A 19,261-nucleotide genomic window follows, 5' to 3' on the forward strand; every position below is an offset into this window, starting at 1 on the left:
GGGTCAGAATCTGCATTTCAACAAGGTGCCAGGGGCCAGAGCAGACAAGGACTCGGCCAAGGGCATCCGGAGAGGAGGGGTGGCGAGGTGAGGAGGCATCTGATAGCCACTGTGTTTGGATAGCAAGGCATGATCACGCCCTGGTTCTTTCCCCCGAGACTTGACCTTCAGGGGAGGAGACTATAAAACCCACAGGCCACCTTTCTCCCCTCAGGCCAGGTGTGGGGAGCTCCCTGATCCGCAGGGGCGATGGCGGCGCTGCAGGAGAAGAAGTCATGCAGCCAGCGGATGGAGGAGTTTCAGCGCTACTGCTGGAACCCGGACACCGGGCAGATGCTGGGCCGGACGCTGTCGCGGTGGGGTGTGTGCCCACGGGGACGGGGACATGGTGGGGTGGGGGGTGTGCCCGCGGGGATGGGGACGTGGGGGGGGGGGGGGGGTGTGCCCGCGGGGACGGGGACGCTGTGCCGCCCAGGCACCCAGGACCCAGGAGGCTGCCTGTCTCCAACCAGATAACCCAAAGGCCCATTTTGGCTCCAACGCCCCCCTGACAAAGTGGGATCATCTGAGAGCTGGCCGCAAAGGTTCAGCCACAGACTTGAGAACAGCATTTTTAAAGCTATGCTCCTAAAACTTAACGATTTTTATTTTTTTATTTAAAAAACTTTTTTTCATGTTTATTTATTTATTCTGAGAGTGAGACATAGCACAAGTGGGGAGGGGCAGAGAGGGAGACACAGAATCCAAACAGGCTCTGGGCTCTGAGCTGCCAGCACAGAGCTTGACGGACAGTTCGAACCCACGAACCGTGAGATCATGACCTGAGATGAAACTAAGCCAGATGCTTAACTGACTGAGCCACCCAAGCGCCCCAAAGTTATGATTTTTAAAGACTGTTAAGGGGTACGGAGCACCTCTTGGGTGAGAAGAACGTTCTAGAACCTGACAGACGTGATGGTTGCACAGTACTGTGTGTGAATGCACTGTGAACACCACTGCCTTGTGCACTGAGGTGGTTAAACCTGTGGCTTTACACTGCACACCCCCCTCCCTGCAGTATGGATCAGCCTCTACTACGTGGCCTTCTACGTGGTGATGACCGCAATCTTTGCTCTGTGCATTTACACACTCATGTGCACAATCGACCCGTACACACCTGACTACCAAGACCAGCTAAAGTCACCAGGTAAGGGGGGCTCATGCCCGGACCCCAGGACCCAGTGCGTCAGGCCACATGCAGTCCGGGAGCCCCGGGCTCAGAACACAGACCCTCAGGAACAAAGCCCAGAGAGGCAATCAGGAGGGGCCACTCATGCCAGGGCCCAGGGCTCTGAGGGGGACACCCTCCCATCCCCGCTGGGGCCTCAGGGCTCAGAAGGGGGACACCCTCCCACCAGGGCCCCAGGACTCTAAAGGGGTCCCCCCAGGCATGGATAGCCCCTCAGCTTCTTTTGAGGACAGTGGCTCCAGGTTATGGTCAGACTTTGGCTGTCGTTTTAATTGTTAAAACAGATTTGTTACAGGGACCATGTTCACATCGCTCACTTTAGATGCCGACAAAGGTGCACAGGGCCCGTCTGGGAGAAGGCACGGAGCAGGGAGGCTGAGGCCAGAGGAAAGGGCTTGGTGGGAGGAAAGGGCTTTTGTCTTGCACTGGATGCACGTCTGCACCGAGGCCTCTCCTGTTACCACGTCCACAAACACGAGCTCGGTTCAGAACACACTGTTCTCTAAGAGCAGCTGGTCTGCCGTCCCGTGTGGGGAAGGACGCTTGGAACGAAGGCCGAGCCCGGTGTCCGGAGTCACCTCTGGACCTAGCCCAGCTGCCTGCACAGACCAAACGAGAAAGGGCAGGGGGAGAGAGGGGAAGAAGTGAAGGAGGAAAACGCACTTTCCAGCACAACTATGGAGATGCTCACCACTCGTGGGTGGCGTCCCTACACTTCCCATGGAAGCAATAGCCCGAGAAATGCCCAGTGGCCACACCGCTTCCTGTGGGAGGAAAGGAAAACCCAGCAGTGAGAGCCAGGGGGCGTGTGTTCCCCCAGGCAGGCCCCTCCACCCCAGGGGTCTTCGGGAAATCCCTTCACCCGGCATCACAATACCACAGTGCTCTACTGGGCGTTGTTTTTAGAGCCAGGCAACAGGTAAGCTCACGGTGGCCGCAGAACAGAGCGTGATGCGTGGCACACGTGCTTCCCCCGGAGCCCGGGGGGTGGGGGGGAGCAGCCACCACTGACACGCACGAACAGGCTGAGAGCGCCAGCAGAGAGGACCCTGTGCAGTGTGCCCACGCTCCCCTGGGTCAGATCCTCACCAGGGTTTGACCTGAATCTGCACACAGACGTTGCGCCCACAGCATCCACGAAAGGACAGAACACCGGCTGACGTATCTAAAAAGTCCCCACGTCAAAGGAGCCAGCTTCATTCACACAGGGAAACAGCACGTGGTATCTGTGGACAGTTCGATGACGACACACTTACAACAGCATCGGGACACAGAAGGAGGAGAGTGGAATCTGGGTGGTGGGACCCCATTTATCCAACTTATGGCACACACAGGGTCGCGCATCTGACGCTCACAGAAGTGAGGACGCCCAGCACACAGGCAACCACTGCCACTCCCTACACGTGTGCATCCTGACTTTTTGTACAATTAACATGTTGTCAATTGCTTTTAATCAAAACCAGTGAAGATTTTTCAAATGTGTATTCAAATACAACTCCGCCTAGTGTGGTTCCGACAAGTCGGGCAGGGCCCCTGTGGAGCCACTGTTGCGGAGGACACGCAGACACTGTCCCCTCGCATGGGGGCCCCTCAGGACCGCAGCAACCCATGCTTGGCCACCGGGCCAGACAGCGGTGTGTGGGAGTCTGCAGCACATGGCTGGGTGTGACCAACACCTTGGGGGGAACTGAGTCACACGCGTCCTGCTCTCTTCCCAGGGGTGACCTTGAGGCCAGATGTCTACGGGGACAAGGGCCTGGACATTTCCTACAATGTTTCCGACAACAGGACCTGGGTGGACCTCGTGCACACTCTCCACACCTTCCTGGCAGGTGAAGTTTAACAAGCTTCCAGCCTCTGCTTTTCCCACTTCCAAGACAATTTCGTGGAGGGGCCTGGGCTATGCCCCCTCCAGCCAGCCCCAGTGCACGTGTCCCTGCAGGCTACTCGCCAGAGTCCCAGCAGGACAGCATCAACTGCACCTTTAAGGAGTACTTCTTCCAGGAAAAGTTCATGGCCCCCAACCACACCAAGTTCTCCTGCAAGTTCACAGCAGACATGCTGCAAAATTGCTCAGGGCTGGTGGACCCCAACTTCGGCTTCGCAGAAGGAAGGCCGTGCTTTGTGATTAAAATGAACAGGGTGAGTCCTGAGGGCCCCTGTGGAGATGGCCGTGGCATGGAGGCCGGGGGTCTGGCCCTCATGTGACCCACGTGCCCCTGTCCACGGTGGCGGGGCTGGGACGCGCACCGCTGCCCCCTCCCGCTCTGTTCCTATGCTCAGCGTGCCCTGAGCTTCCCCCCCGATACGACCTGAAAACAGCTCACACAGCAGCAGCACCTCGACACTGGGCAGCAGAGTCCAGCTCGTGTGCACAACAGCTCGACAGCAGCCGGGCCACATACAGGTGCTGGGAGGGGACCCGGACACAATCCAGAGCAGAGGTTTTCAATATGGGCCAGGGACCCTCTGCCAGGCATGAGGGAGGCTGGACAGGCCAGTGTGAGAGCCGAAGGAGAGCACAGCCCATGCAGCCTCGGTGCAGGGGACGGGAACATCCCACCAGAGGCTGACGACGGCAGAAGGGCCAGGGGTGTCTGCTCCATACTGGGCGACAGGTGCGGTCTGGGGACTCCCCACACCTGCCGAGTGCTATTTATCTCCCTTCCCGAGAGACGGGGAGGCCACGAGTGTGTGCCCTGCACACGCTCCTGGGTCCCTGCTGGGTCTCGTCACCGCCTGGCAGGGGAAGGGCGTGCAGGGAGGGCAGTACTGCCCTGGGCACCAGGCACAAGGAGGTACATCCGAAGGCCGAGACCCCAGGAGGCTGAAAGAGCATGACGTGGGAGCAGCACAGGTGAGCTGCGGGCGGCGGGGGCAGCTGCCGCGCCCGCTCCAGGGCCCCACGGAGCACCAGGGAGTGGCTCTGCGGGCGGTGACAATGGAGCCCCAGGCCGGACAGGCCCTTCACACACACAGCTGGCAGGAGAGCTACAAGGATGCCCTTCCCTTCCAGATCGTCAAGTTCCTCCCCAGCAACAGCACGGCGCCCAGGGTGGACTGCGCCTTCCTGGTGAGTGCGCGGCTGTGGCGGTGGAGCCACTTCTCCCCAAGCTCCTCTCAGCCGCCAGCCCAACCGTCCGGATTCACAGTCGCAACAACCGTCACAAACCATCACTTAGAGCAGCTTCATTAAGGGCACAAAAACCGAGTAAGAAAAACAGTGTATCGTTGTTACTGTTCTGCTTCCAGAAGCGTCTGGAACAGTACGTTACTAACACGCTTCAAAGTATTTGGTGGCAGTTTAGAAAAAACCGAGGTACCTTTTTACGGTTTTTTTCTCTTATTTACTTACACGTATGCCAGGTGACCAACAGCCATGGATGTTTAACAGCATACGTGTTCGGGCTCCTAAGAGTTGGCATGAATTCGCTCCAGTTTTTCTAAAAACGAGCTTTTTAAAAATTTTTTCATTTACCTATTTTGAGAGAGAGAGAGAGAGAGAGAGAGAGAGAGAGAGAGAGAGCGCACGCGCGCACGCACACAGGGGAGGGGCAGAGAGAGAGGGAGAATCCGAAGCAGGCTCCACACTGTCAGCACAGAGCCCGAAGCAGGGTTCCATGTCACAAACTATGAGACCACGACCTGAGCCAAAATCAAGAGTCAGATGCTTAACTGGCTGAGCCCCCCCGCCCCGCCTCCTGCTGCAAAACCAGTTTTCAAGCACAAAAAAACAGACTGCTTCCGTTCATCATTATTTTCTAAAGCTTGTTTCCCTGGCGGCTGCGACAGGAGGCTCCCTTAGGGCAGCGCCTACCTCCAGGGCCTGTCTCTTGTGGGCGAGTCCCTGGCTCGCTCTGGGCGCTCCTGTAGTCACTCAACCACACATGTAGGCCAACCTGAGCTTTAATAGACACCAAAGTGTTCTCCATCTGTGTTCTGACGAAATCCAGCCACCCGCCAGGCAGTTCGCAGACTCTGACAATGACGAGAAACGAGAAAGCAGTGCTTACCCCAGACTGTCACGCAAACTTTTGGCCAGTTTTGGCAAAACCGGCCCACCCAGCCTCTCGGCTTTCACTCCCATATACGGACAGACCAGCACATTCTTCACTCTGATAGGTCACCAAAGTGACCTTAGTTTGGCAAACTAATAAGTTATGTGCCCAATGGGATCTCAGTACTGATCCTAAAGACCAGATCTGGTCTCTGGTAACTGCACATGAACTGTTAGCATGCACACACACACAGACAACCAGGCAGGACACACACAAGCTGCACGCACATGTACCCAGCTCCTGCCTCACCCAGGTGGTGGCCTCTCTGTCCCCAGGACCAGCAAAAGGATGCCCAGCCCCTGCAGGTGGAGTACTTCCCACCCAACGGCACCTTCAGCCTCCACTACTTCCCTTACTACGGGAGCAAAGCACAGGTAGGCCTGCCACCAGCCGCAGAACCGTCTCAAAGTTAGCAACGTGCTCGGCGTGAGGACAGCCGTCAACATTCACCTGCACTGCAAACCAGGCTGCCTCAGCCCATCCTGACCACACAGCTCTCTGGGCACTTCCCAAACCCACCGCCCGTAACTACCGGAAAGCACAAGGCTCTCACACAAAACATAAATATCAAACCTAATTCTTCTACCTTCCGAGCACTTCCCAAATCCTGTTGGGACACCACATATCCATTTTGAAGCACTTCCTCCAAGTCTCTTAATTTTTCCTGTTTTATTTTTAAACTAATTTTCATCAAGTACAATTTGAGGCCAACTTTGTCACTGGTGCTGTCTCACCCCCCAGACCGACTCTCCTCGTTCCTACATGGAGAGAGACCCCTCTGTCCCTGTGAGTTCTGGCACACAGCAGAGCGTGTGAGGGCAGCCATGCTCAGATAGGGCAGGCGGGCACTGCCTCCAAGCAGCCCGCCCGGATGTCTGCCACAGTTTCTAACTCTCGCTTCCTCCCGTCTTCCCACATTGTTCCAGCCCCACTACAGCAACCCTCTGGTCGCTGTAAAACTTCTCAACGTCCCCAGAAACACGGAGGTCCTCATCGTGTGCAAGATCCTGGCCGATCATGTAACATTTGACAACCCCCACGATCCCTACGAGGGGAAGGTGGAGTTCAAGCTCAAAATCCAGCAGTAGAGAGCAGGGCGCCCGGCCGCCAAGCACTGGAAACCAGCCCAGAGCCGCAGGCCGTGACCTGTAAGCACTTAGCACTGGAGTTGACGGCTTCTCGCTAAGTCTTCTCTGCTCCTTGACACAGAATTCGTAGTGAGGATCAAAACGCTGGGCCAACACGATGACCCCGAGGCAGTGGTTACCCACTAACGAGACCCAGATACTCGCCCCAGGCGAACTTCTCTCTCCTTACTGTGCCTCAGCTTCCCTGACCTCTGCGATCTCCTGGGACCCGCGTCAGCAAGAAACACGCCTCACGAGGACGGACGATCGGAAGGCTTGCTTTTAAAGACACAATTCCTACCCTGTACAAATAAAGCACATTAAAGTCACACTTTGCTCTACATACAACAGTCGCGTCTTTCCTGATAAGGGGAAAAATAACAAAAAAGTCACTTTTTCTTTAAGAAGCCTCTTCTTAAAGTTTCAATCCCAAGTCAGGGAAATCAGACTACGCTGGGGAGCCAGAGCTCTGGCTGGTAAGGAGGGGTGGCGAGCGGGTGGCGGGTGGGGCAGAGCAAACCCCAGAGGGAGTCAGGGCACTGCGGTCGCCAAGGGGCACGCCTCCGCCTCTGCCAGCTGCTCTAGAAAAACCTGGAGCATTGTGGCCAAACAAGCCCCCTGTCCCAGAGCAACCCCACCTCCCACCCTAGTATCGCATGCAACCTGGTGTCTTACTCCCATGCAAGCACCCCACACGTTGTCTGGGGGTCCCGCCCACACACAGCAGGCAAAGGGCGCCAGAACTCAGTGGCCCCCTGGCCCTCAGGGCAGTTGAGGGAAGTCATGACCGGCCAGAGCAGGCAGGTGGCCACATCCACCCACGGGACTGTGGGCTCCCTTGCAAGGCCTGTGGCTTCAAAACACTGGTGGGTTTTCTCAGCTGGTTCAAGTTAAGATGGTGAACTGTCCTTTCTTCTCTGACGATCTTATTCTTTCTGAGACTCAACAGCCCACAACCTGTCCCAGCTCTGAGGACGCAGGAGGAGGGTGAGGGGTGCTCTGTGCGCGGCCCGGTGACTGTCCTCACTCAGCGAGAAGACACACGCTGCAGCTTCCGCACAATAATCGTGAATTAGAGGAACACGGAGCTGGTTTAAAATGCCCATGCGCGTTTTATTAATAAAAACTAACAGTGCCGAGTTAAACAAGTCAAACAATTAAAGTCTCTTTATATTCCATAAAATATTACAGAAAAGTTTATTTGTGTTTCAATAAAAAGACTATTGTTGTAGAACAGGCAGCTAACAGCAACTGTGCGGTTAATGGTTCTTTGTGAATAAATTTTAAAAGGGACTACTGCCTGTCCTGAAATTCCGTTTCTTTTTATAAAAAAAGAACTATTAAAAATGATTGACAAATTTTGAGTTAAAAAACTGTTAGAACATTCTCTATATTTAATGTCAACTTTATCGTAGATTATAGGAAGATGCTCACGAAACAAATACGACGTTTGTTTCCGTTTGCGTCTTTAGACGACAGACGTGTAGGTGTGTAAACAACTATATAGTAAAGTCTGCAGACACTGCCTGTGAGAAATCAGGCAGGCCTCACCGCAAGCCGCACGCCGCTCCAAGCCCTCCAGTTTTCGTAGCTGCACCAGCACGGCAGTGAACTTTTTCCAAACAAAACAAAAACAAATAAAGAACTTCGCAATTTGCTGCAACATAGAGGAAAAAAAAATGAACGAACTTGATGGAGTCACACAGTCAATATAATTTAAGGGAAAATAAAGTCCTAATACAATTCGTGGCCCAAGGCTGAAGAGCAGGGCTCGGCCGGCACCGTCCGCGGCTGCCGGCGGGCTGTGGGAGGAGGCACACTCAGCAAGAACCAAGGGGCAAAGTGAACTCTGAGCTACAGACAGACAACGCAAACAAGATCCTGGACAGCGGAGAGAGGCCCTGCGTCGTGGCTGGCGCCCCAGCGCGCCCCAAGCCCCCGCGGAACGCAGCCCTCGCCCGCTCTGGAGTCTCCTCGGGAGGGGCCAAGGAGGAACCCAGCCCACACCAAAAGCAGTCTCTGCCGACGCGGACTGTGAGGGCCGGCCGCGGGTGTCAGTCCTCCTCCTCATTCTCATTGAAGTCGTCGTCCTCCTCCTCGTCCTCCCCGACGTACGACACGGGGGTCTCCACCCGGGAGCCACTGTACTGGGACCCACTGGAGCTCGTGGCCAGCACGCCATCCGCACCATTGGTCAGGTCGCTGCGGGAACGAGGAGACAAGGCGGTCAGCAGCACACAGCCCGAGTGGGGCGCCCCCACGTCCACTCCCGCCGAGGTGGCACTTCACCCCAAGCCCCTCCTCAAGACACAGATCACCGCACACGAGGCAACGCCGGCAGGGCCACAATATCTGTCATGACATCACAAACCAAGCCCCGACGGGCATAAACTGGAAACCACAGGTCCTTCTTCCAGGCCTTGTACTTGTGACCTCCTGGATCTCCAGGAGGGAGGGGACAACAGGTGAGGAAAAAGGGGCCCCAAAAAGGACATGGAGCCCTCCAAAGCAAGGCATTCCAGATGGCAGCGCACGGGGGTGCCCAGCGAGTTGTGTGTGCACGTGCTATGTGCATGGCTATGTATGTGTGTGCACATGTATGCACATGTGTGACTGTATGTGGTTGTATATGCATGTGCATAGTTGTGTGTGCACATTTATGCACGTATGTGGTTGTGCGTGGTTGTATATGCACATGTGTGCATGCATGCGTGTGGTTGTGTGCACATGTATACATATATGTGGTTGTATATGCACGTGTGTAGTCATGTGCACGTGTGGTCGCATGCGTGCATGTGTACTGCCTTGCGATGGTATATACATGCACTTGTGTGTGCGTGCGTGTGTAAAGGACACCCCAGGCCCACACTCCACCACCACCACCACCACCCTCTGCCCTGTACCGTGCGGAGCCCTGGGAGCAGAGCTGTAACAGGAGTCTCACACACTCTGCAAGCTGAACTTCCAGGAACAGCCCCCAGGACCCCACATATTCTACCATTTCAGGAAATGGCACTTTCTGAAGGCCAGTGGGGTCGGCAGGGAGCAGGGGCGCAGAGAGGTGGAGTCGCAGGGCTGGGTGCTGGAGGGAAGCAGGGCTGCTCAGACGTGCGTCTGGAACCCATCATGTTGGCACTGGGCCCTGAGAGTCTCAGCAGGGGACACGTAATCATCTCTGGCTGTCACATGGGGTGTGAGGGGGGTGACTATTGGCACCTGGGCCCAAGGGTGCCACCAAACACATCAACAAGGCACCGGGCAGCATGCAGGACAGTCATCTAGCCCCAAATGGCACCAGTGCCTCAGGCAAGACCCTGGCCTAGAACAGAGAGATTTTAAAAACTGGGGTCCTGAGGAAACACCTCTGGGTTCAGGCGGCCCCTGGCACAGAGTGGGTCAGACACAAGGCAGCAGACACGGTCCTGGGGCCCCGAAAGGTGACTGCCCACACCCACTAAGAGGTGCACACACCCGTGTGACCTGCTCAGACACTTGCTGTCAAAAGTCACTGTGATTCCTTAGTATTTGGGTCTAGCAACAAGAAAAGTATCCTAAGAGACATCAGACACTAAAGGGATTCCAGCCTGCAACGCGGAGCTGCACAGAGATCCCCCAGATTCTGGCCGGTCACCTCCCACAAGCATGCGGGACTCGGGTACCCCTCCGCCAGCAGCCTAGAAGGCCTGCAGCTGCCTTGAGAGCACAGGACGTGGGGGCAGAGCTGTGCAGGACACGCGTTTTAGGCAAGGAACGACTGCCGAGGGCGGCTCTGGTGGGCCAGCGTGGACGGCTCTGGCAGGCCAGCATGCACGGGGCCCTGAGGGCACTGCCCCCACCTCTGCCCCAGGCCAGAGCTGGGGCACGGCGATGCTTTTCTCTAACGCGCAAGCAGACATGCCCCTCGCTAGTTAGGATTTGTTCGCACGGTGCGATGAGGACCATTCATCATTATGCTCTTTGACAAAGGAACCCCACAACTGGGAAACCCAGCCTCGCAAACATCAGAAAAGGCCAAAAATTTAGCCCTAAAGCTGCTTCAAACTGCAGCCTCTTTTCTAAGTGGGAACCACCCAACTGCCCAGCAAATTACTGCGCTTTTGTAAACGTCAGGCTGGTGTTTACGTTGGTTTTTCTTCTGAAATGGTAATGGCTTTGCTTCCCTCATGTAAAAGCTGATGTGAGTCTCTGAAACTTTAATCAGTAAAAACAATTTCACGAACATGAAAAGCTAAAAAATACCCAAATTCTGCCTCTTGCAATAACTGGTTATCAGCATCAGACTACTGCACACACGCACACACATGCACACACGCACATGCACATAGGCAGAGGGAGGGAGCTGACCTCCACCTAACCCTGACTGGGGCCAGACACCCCACCAAAGACTTCAGTGCAGGTGCCACAGAACCCAGGAGTTGCGTGATGGCCACAGAAAGCTACACTGTCCTTTATCAGATCAGATCCATCCCACTTGGTTGAACCTACAGACTGCTTGTCTACCTTATATTTTAAAAAATTTAACATTTATCATTATGTAGGACTGACAGAAGGTAATATGGGTAACGTGTAACCTAATATACCATGAAAGTTAATAAAACCCTGCTTTGTCAATACTTAGAGAAAAAATTACATTAATCTTTAAAAACCTAAGATAAATACCCAGGAACAACATAATTCTGTTCCGTGGGACGGCTGGACCAAAGACTAACACCCAATGGTTTAAATAATAAAGCTGCTTTAGTGACACACAAAAACTACTACAGTAAATGGCAAATTGAAGAGAGCAGGGAACAAAATTCTGTGCACGTTGTGGCCCCAAGTGTGTTAAGAGGCAACAACAGGGTTGTGTTGTGAGCTGTGCCTGGCCTGCGTGTGGGGTCCCGCCCCGTCCGGAGCTGCGGTCACCTGGCAGAAAGCCTCGTGCCGTTGGAGGTGGACACCGATGTGACGAACACCCCTCCGATCGATCCCTGAGCCATCTCTGAGAAGAGAAGAAAACGCAGCAAAGGTCACAGGTGGAGGCTCGCGCTGCAACCAGGCGGCCACAGGCCGGACGGCCGGTCCCCTGAGCACCTTCCTCCCCAAGAGGGACCAACCGTGACTGCCGGCTTGAGTGGGTGTGCCAGAGTGTAGCCAGTGCCAGGGACTTGTCCAGGGCCCTGGGGGGCGGCAGGTGCCCGGCGGTCCAATCCAGCCCAGCACCTCTGGGGGACAGCCCCCACCACAGCTCTTTCACCACAAAGCCCCTTCCCTCTGTGGCCACGGCCCTGGTGCTCAGCAGAGAAGTCCCCAGAAGGGAAGGCAGTGGGAGGACCAGGGCTCAGCTCACCAGGCACACAGCTCCTCGCCCCTGAGTCAGGAGGAGGCCACGCTGGGTCACCTGGCAGGGGGCACCGACGGCCGTCTGGGGGTCGGGGGGGCCGTCCTGCCTGCGAGACCTCCAGCCCCACCCCACTTGCACACAGAAGGTGAAACCCTCACTTAGCACCTTCATCGCGTCAACTACACCGGCAAAGCCACAGCACGCCGCTGTGGCCTCCCCATGCCATGCTCCCCCTACCCCCACAGCCCCAGCCCTGCCGCCCAGGCCGTCCCTGCTCTCGCCAGACGTCCCGGGCTAGGGTGGGGCCCCCGTGGCTCGCGGACATGACTGACCTGTCACATAGGGCTCCAGTGCCTTGGGCACCAGGCTCCTCGCTGTCTTCAGGTCCTGGGCAGAGCAGGTGCCAGATTCCAGGCCGCAGGCCATTCCCATGCGCTTCAGCACCTCAACGTCGTCGTGGATCTCAAACGTGTTGTCAAAGTTGAACAGGTACTCGAACCTGGGGACAGTCACCCCCAGAAAGGGAATCACCTGCCATCTTCAAGACAGGGAGGGGCAGGAGTGGCTCCAGTCCCCTCAGCGGGAACGCCCCTCACCCCAACCTCACTTGGGCCCCTTTTCATCTGCTGTCCTGCCAAACCCACGGGCTCCACTCTGCGCTGCCCGCAGCACCCCCCCACAGTGAACGCGCTCTCTGGATGTTTAAACAGGTGTGCTAGTAACAACACCTCAGACTTTATCTGTTTCCTTTTTATGTATTTTTAAAATGTTTACCCATTTATCTTGAGAGAGGGAGAGACCGTGTGAATGGGGAGGGGCAGAGAGAGAGGGAGAGAGAGTTCCAAGCAGGCTCCCTGCTGTCAGCAGAGCCTGATGCAGGGGCTCAAACTCGTGAACCCCAAGATCATGACCTGAGCCGAGACCTAGAGTCAGACGCTCACCCTACTAAGCCCCCCAGGGGCCCCTGTTTTCCTTTTAAAAGACAAATGTTTATAACCAGGGATGTGAGAAATGAGTCTGTACCTTAATTATGCTAAAAGACTGTACTTAATCAGAGTTAGTACTTGTACAAACGAGCAAGCAGACGCACTCCGTCTTTCCTAACTGTGAGGGTGGCATCCTCCACTCCGACCTGAGCCTCAGCTGGGACCTGGGGGGGTGCGGGGGCCCTCCGGGGACTACCTACTTGTCATTGGAAATGCTGCAGTCGATGACAGTCTTCTTGCTGGTGTTAACGATGATGAAAGGCAGGTGGATGACCGAGTTTGGGGGGGGCGGCCGGCTGGCTTGCTGCTCTGCCTGGCGGTTCCTCTGCACCAGGTTCTTGAAGGCAATTTGCTACAAAAGAGGAGCCACCACCAGCCGCTCACACCAGCTGCCTCGATCTAAGGCCTTGTCCACAGGAGTCCCCGACGACCCCACCCCCGGCCGCACAGCACAGAAACAGGGGTCGGCCCCTTGAGAGGTCAGAGAGGACAGTGGGCGGGGAGGGGGGGGCGGGGAGGGGATCAGGGCCCAGCAAAGAAAGCACACCCTGAAGAAAAGCACACACCCCGAGGAGAACGGATGCAGGCGCTCACAGCTCTAAGACAGAAACATCCCCAGGACCAGCCTGTCCCCTGTATGCACCCACCCCAGAGGGCAGACATGCAGCCACACAACCAGAACCTCCCAGAGGAGCAAACGCCAGCACACCGCCGGGGCAGGGCTCTCTGGGGGCACAGGTGCTCAGCCCCAAAATGACAGCACCTTCAGGATGACCCTCCCGCTGCTGTGGCAGAAAGCGCCCCTCCCTCCCCAGCTGGCCTGGTGCCTCGGTGCTCACCGAGCAGAAGGATGAGGGCAGGGGTGCTGCTTTCCCGCCTTCCTGCCCAGCAAAGCATTCCCACCACAGGAGACCTCCTCTGGGGCGAAGGAGACACCGAGGCTCAGGTAGGGTGCCCCCACACCCAGACCGCCCAGCGGGACAATACGTACAGCCTCCGCCGTGGTCTGCAGGTGCGGGGCCAGCAGGCATCCCAACCTCCCTGCCGGCCCCTCCTGGACTTTTCCCTGTTCAGAGATCTCCCAACCTCAGCTGCTGGGCCTGTCTGTCCTGAGACCTCCCTACACTTCCCCCCAGGGTCCCAGGGCTCCCCCACACCCTCCAACCTGACCACAGGGCCTGTGGTCTCACTGCCCTTGGGGTGCAGGGCACCTCAATAAATCACCAAGTTATCTTCCCTTTCCTGACCACCCAGCACTTCTGTGGCAGCTGACCTCCCTGCACTGGACTCCTCCCCGCTCCCAGGGCCCAGCCAGACGGCCCCAGCACCACAGCCTCAATCCAGGGACTGGCCACCCCTCCAGCAAGCTCTGTTTCTCCTTCCAACCCAGACAGACATCTCCAGGACCTTACAGGGACAAGGGCCCTACCTGTGGACATCTCTGCAGGTGCAGGGGACGGTGCCACCCACCGACCACGGGTGCTGACCTCTGACCCACACTCGCCATCACACCCCAGAACGTGCTTCGTACCTGTCCTAGGGAAGGCTCACGTGCTACCCTCCAAAGTGCATCCCTCCTGCCACTTAGACTATGTGACAACCAGCACACACACTACACGTTTGCTCACACGCACTCTCTCTGGGAACAAGGCCCACGTCTAGAGTTCACGTCCGCGACGCCTGTGCAGGAGCCCAGTGGGTGCATTCAAACTCTCAAAGCAGAGATTTCACGAACGGGATCCCTTCTTACCCACTGAGGACCCGCTCCGAGGCTGCGGGCAGTACGACCCTGCTTGCACTACGTCTCCTATTCGTGCACCTGTGACAGAGTCTGTTAAGCGAGGTGCATGACACACAGCGCTCAGGACAACACTGGTGAGCCGTGTGAACGCGCCCTCCCGCCCTCTGTCCTGCGCGTGAGCTGGCCAGGAAACCATGTGGGTGTAGGGGTGCTTGCTGCGAGCAGGGCCATTACCTGCAGGATGAGCTCCTGAAGCTGAGACTGCTTCTGCTTTATCCTTTCCAGCCTCCTCTGCCGCTCCACCTTCAAGACAAAGACCACACCGTCACAACGCATCTGACAGTGTCCCCGCAGGACAGGCCTGCCAGGAATCTCCTGGCGGGGAAAGTCTAGAAGGGACGTGGCCCGTGGGATGGGACACGGGGGCGTTTCTTCAGTCTCAGAACAACACACCCTTCTCTGTCTTCTCTCGTTTTCTGGACACGGTTGATATAAAACTCAAATCCCACAAGCCAGGACTCAGAATTTACCTCCGCTGGGTGCACCGCCCTCGACTGGGCTGGGGCCCACAGAGCACAGACGAGCTGGATGGGTCACACACCAACATCTGGCGGGCAAGCGGGAGGCACAGGGAAGTGGCGGACCCCTGGTCCAGGCAAGGCACACACAACACCACACCCCGAGCGGGCACCCCTGGAGCACCCACAACACCAGAACCCGAGCAGGCACCCACGGGGCACCCACAGCACCAGACCCCAAGCGGGCACCCACGGGGCACCCACACAAACGTCTGCACCAAACGCGCTGCTCTGGGGTACACCTACAGGGCACCATGGAAAATAACGTGTCAGCCACATACCTCTAGATTCTGACATTCCTGAGCCGAGTTGGTGGGCAGACCAATCCATTTGATCTCCTTTTTCTCCTTAGAGATGATGTTCATGGCCATCAGCACATTTAAGGCGTCATAGACTCGTCGTCTTATGTTCTTCTGGTCATAAGCCTGGGGAGGGCAGAGCAGGAGTTTTCCAGACCATCCAGAACAGTTCCCAGGGAAACACCTCAACAGCAGACCCGGACACACTCAAGATGGTACGCAGCAACCCGCCAGCGGTGGTGAGTCACTCACTCCTCACGTCCCCACGTAATGTGAAGGGAGAGTCAGAGCCCGCGCACGACTGGATCTGGGGCGAGAGGGCCCCGCACCCCAGGTAGGTCAGGAACACTCTTCAGTGTGGTTCTCTGACTCGTGTGTGTGTGTGTGTGTGTGTGTGTGTGTGTGTGTGTTTGTGTGTGTGTGTGTGTCTCAAATTGCTTCAGAAAACACCAGCGGGCGCCATGAGACACCAGGCCTCCCCGCCACGCAGCACACACTCACAGATTCATTCGGTAGGATGTGGTTGTCGGCGGCACTGAACTCGGCAACCAGCTCGTCGGCCACCTCGTTGTAGGACGTGGTCCCCTTCCTCTGCACCTTCTCACAGACTTTCATGGAGAAGTGTCGCAGGCCCTTCCCGTTCTTCTCCCCTTTCCGGTGCCGCTTCCTTCAAAACACAGAGGAATGGCAGCGCCCTCAGCACCCTCAGCATCCGCGTCGCAGCAACGCGCTCACCCACAGGCCCGGCAAGCGGGGCGAGGCCGAGCCCCCACACACACACCCAGGGACCTGGCTCATCTGCAGACTGCTGCGCACGGTGATGGGGCCGAGGCTCCCTCCTCTAAGGGCCAGGCCTCACACATGCGTCGGCCCCCGGGACGGGGGGGGGGGGACGCCGGAGGTGCGCAGACGCACTGACACTGCTGCTTAAGGGCACATCAACTGACACAGGGATGGTGGGCGTTTCACTGCAAATTTAAGAATTCTGGGGGAGGATGTGAGCTTTCAGCCACCGACACTGAAGGCTGGAGGGCACTTCAGACTGGGGGGAACCCAGCATCTCAACTTAAGTCACCACAGCAAGGAAAGGGTGGCTCTGAGTTTCTCAATGGATGATTCAGGGAATGATGGTTTTTGCTTTAGGACCAATACAGACATAATTCCAAAAGTCTTTGTTTTTAAGGAAAGTCACAGAGCTGACCTTCGAGTACAATCGTTTTCTCACTGGCTGCCTTTACTGGAGGAAAGGGTCAAAGTGACAGTGTGGTGGGACCATCCAATGGGGTGTCACCCGTGGAACAGCCGAGTTACAGCGTTGCAGCGGGTGAGGCTGCTTTGAGATCCGTGCTCCCTAGACGCTACTTTGCGGTGCAGACAGCAGAAAAAGCGTCAAAGTTACTGCAGCGTGGAGAAGCCAGCTTCCTTCTCTTCTTCCACCAAGAGCTCCCCACCCTTTACAGTGCAGCATCCCCCGAACCATGGGGGCAGGGGTGACTCCCCACTCTTTACAGTGTGGACCCCCGAACCGTGGGGGCAGGGGTGACTCCCCACCCTTTACAGTGTGGCCCCCCCAAACCATGGAGCAGGGGCAACTCCCACCCTTTATAGTGTGGACCCCCGAACCATGGGGGCAGGGGTGACTCCCCACCCTTTACAGTGTGGACCCCCGAACCGCGGGGCAGGGGCGACTCCCCACCCTTTACAGTGTGGCCCCCCCGAACCGTGGGGGCGCTCCCCTGCAGCCAGACTTCTCCTTTTTGAGGAAAAGCGTGCCCTGACTTTGGCTGTGGCGGCCGGCCCGCGTGGCCCAGAGAGCTGGGGGTACAAGTCTAGGCAATGTGCTCACCCGGCAGACCAAGGTGAGGGGTCTGAAGGCTGGTTCTGTGAGACAAAGTGAGTGTTAGGGGTGTGTGGGCTTCCTACCACGATAGTGTTGGGCGCTGCAGGTCTCTGAGGCGTACCAATTACCTACAGTCAAAAGAGACAATTCAGAGCACAATCAGAAATCTCCCACACGTGACCCTACCACTCTTACTCCCCATCATCTCCAGCCACTGCTGGGTCTCTCGAGCCACGAAGATTGGGGAGAACACGGTGTGTGAGCAACACCCAACGGCTGATGCTGTAGCCACGGGCGCCATTATCTCACTTGGGTTCTGAACCGTCGCTTCCCTCAGCCACCTCCGGCATCCTCCCCGTCCAACAAGAGCAGCAGAAAACGCCCCACCCGAGGAGGCTGTGCTTAATGGTGGTTGACGTGGTTAACAGTGGGGCGTGCCACGCAAGCCTCAGGGAACGCCCCCCATTCCGCTTGCCCTAGTTTACTTTCCCCGTCCTCTTCATGACATGGACAAGGGTGAAATTCTGTCTTCCAGGCGTGAAGTCAGGCCAAAACGCAAACAGAAAAACTCTCAGAACAGAGGGGTCACAGGGCAGGGCTCGCAGTGCCCCACCAGCCCATCCACGTGTGGGAGCCTCATCCCGGCGGCAGCTTGTGGGGGCCCCGACACCCCAAATAGTGCAGGGCAGGGAGGAGGGAGGCAATTAGCACTGGGAGCAAGTGTGACCCACCCTGCACGCAGGGCGGCTGAGTCTGAGCGCCCCACGCCATCTCCGCACCAAAGGAAGGGGAAGCCTGGTTTGTCTTTGACAAGGACTTAGAATTTGGCCCCATCCATTAATACGCAAATATTCACATGGGGGACACAGTCATTGCTGCATAGAGCCCAGTAAATATGTCTGTTTTCCAGGATCTTGTACGAGACTACACCCACACCAAGAACGGTCAGAACAGTACCTCCCAGTTTCTGCACAGACAAGAGCTTAGCGACACGAGGACACTGTCGAACGAGTCAAGGTCAGGCACCAGGTGCTGGGGCACCAGGTGCCAGGGCAGACCTTTGTGGGGGCAGGTGCAGCCTTAGGGACTCACCAGGCCCACCGTTCAGGCCAGGGGGATGCTTCCTGCACCCCTTCTTAGTGGGATGAATGTGCTGTGGCCATGGGACAGGTCTCCTGTCAGAGCCAAAGACTCATCAACCGTAGAAAGAAAAATGCTCAACTCAATTTCCTTCTATTTTAATTCTCATTTCCAATAATCAAAGTTTCATCACAGTGCTTTCCAAACTGGGGACCACCCTTGTTCAAAAGCCATGAAATCAAATAGCAAGCTTTCTGAAAAAAAGAGGACAAGACAGAACAAATCCCCAGACAGGAGATGTGCCTTGTGAACCTTCTGTTTCTGTTAAATGAATGCGTGTGTTCACGGGGCCCTAGGTCACTGTGGAGAACGTGCTTTAGCCATGGCTCAGGGTTGACAGTTTGGGAAACACGGACACCTGTCACTCATGGCTATTACTGGACATGTTTTACGAGGACTTGGTTCATTACGCTCTCAGGAGAGCAGATTTAGGACACCAGCGCCCACGTGGACAGGCAGGAGAGTCACAAGAGGGCTCCTGACATCTGGCCTGGGCCCCGCAGCCGGCACCCTCGCCCTTTCCCCTCCCTCAGCTGGACCTCTCGGTGCATCTATTCTACAATGAGAACACAGCAGACGCGCTGAGCTGCTCACTGTGAGCATGGCCTCACTGGGGGAAAAAGAAACTGTCCTTGCTCTGCCCCGCTCGTCTTAACCACTCTCCCGGAAGCCGTGCCCATGGGCACTGCCTCAGGCAGGGCCGGGGCAGAGCCCCTCGAGAGCCTGAGCACATTCACATCACATGAAGACAAAGCCTGGGCTCTTGGGTCACAATGTGCCAACCCTTTCACCATCAACCCGCTGGCAGATGAAGGTTGAGGGATGCCTTACAGCGTGTGAGCTGTAGCTCTGAGCGCTGGATCTGCCAAGGAGGAGTTACCATCATTAGCTCCACCTGGAAACAGCCTGACCCAGACTGGGACTTAACTCCCAGACTGACC

General features: G+C 56.6%; 2 protein-coding genes across 3 annotated transcripts in view; one reads left to right on the forward strand and one right to left on the reverse strand.

Annotated features, from left to right (window-relative positions):
- The first annotated feature begins 220 nt into the window (after window positions 1-220).
- On the forward strand, window positions 221-6,697 carry ATP4B (ATPase H+/K+ transporting subunit beta). The gene is made up of 7 exons (XM_040486999.1): window positions 221-361; window positions 1,058-1,186; window positions 2,947-3,060; window positions 3,171-3,370; window positions 4,245-4,301; window positions 5,562-5,660; window positions 6,213-6,697. Exons 1-7 carry the CDS (start codon window positions 250-252, stop codon window positions 6,372-6,374), a joined length of 873 nt encoding a protein of 290 aa, XP_040342933.1. The 5' UTR covers window positions 221-249; the 3' UTR covers window positions 6,375-6,697.
- Window positions 6,698-7,502: 805 nt separating this feature from the next.
- Window positions 7,503-19,261, reverse strand: part of TFDP1 (transcription factor Dp-1) — a 39,932-nt gene continuing 28,173 nt past the window's right edge. Inside the window, exons 5-12 of one of the 2 annotated variants that reach the window (XM_040486996.1) lie at window positions 17,187-17,308; window positions 15,842-16,007; window positions 15,323-15,466; window positions 14,698-14,766; window positions 12,923-13,074; window positions 12,069-12,274; window positions 11,319-11,394; window positions 7,503-8,615 (exon numbers count right to left, since the gene is read on the reverse strand). In XM_040486996.1, coding sequence (XP_040342930.1) covers window positions 8,468-8,615; window positions 11,319-11,394; window positions 12,069-12,274; window positions 12,923-13,074; window positions 14,698-14,766; window positions 15,323-15,466; window positions 15,842-16,007; window positions 17,187-17,308 — 1,083 coding nt within the window. In that variant the 3' untranslated portion in view covers window positions 7,503-8,467. The remainder of the gene's footprint in view (window positions 8,616-11,318; window positions 11,395-12,068; window positions 12,275-12,922; window positions 13,075-14,697; window positions 14,767-15,322; window positions 15,467-15,841; window positions 16,008-17,186; window positions 17,309-19,261) is intronic. The other variant, XM_040486998.1, reaches the window with a different exon arrangement.

Source organism: Herpailurus yagouaroundi, unplaced genomic scaffold (assembly GCF_014898765.1).
Source record: "Herpailurus yagouaroundi ecotype Mexico unplaced genomic scaffold, PumYag 164, whole genome shotgun sequence".
In the NCBI taxonomy this organism is placed as follows: domain Eukaryota; kingdom Metazoa; phylum Chordata; class Mammalia; order Carnivora; family Felidae; genus Herpailurus; species Herpailurus yagouaroundi.

Coding starts and splice junctions, on each gene's coding strand:
- ATP4B (XM_040486999.1), top strand. CDS start 250: ATGGCGGCGCTGCAGGAGAAGAAGTCATGCAGCCAGCGGATGGAGGAG. Junction 362..1,057: donor CCGGACGCTGTCGCGGTGGG/GTGTGTGCCCAC, acceptor CCCTCCCTGCAG/TATGGATCAGCCTCTACTAC. Junction 4,302..5,561: donor GGGTGGACTGCGCCTTCCTG/GTGAGTGCGCGG, acceptor CTCTGTCCCCAG/GACCAGCAAAAGGATGCCCA.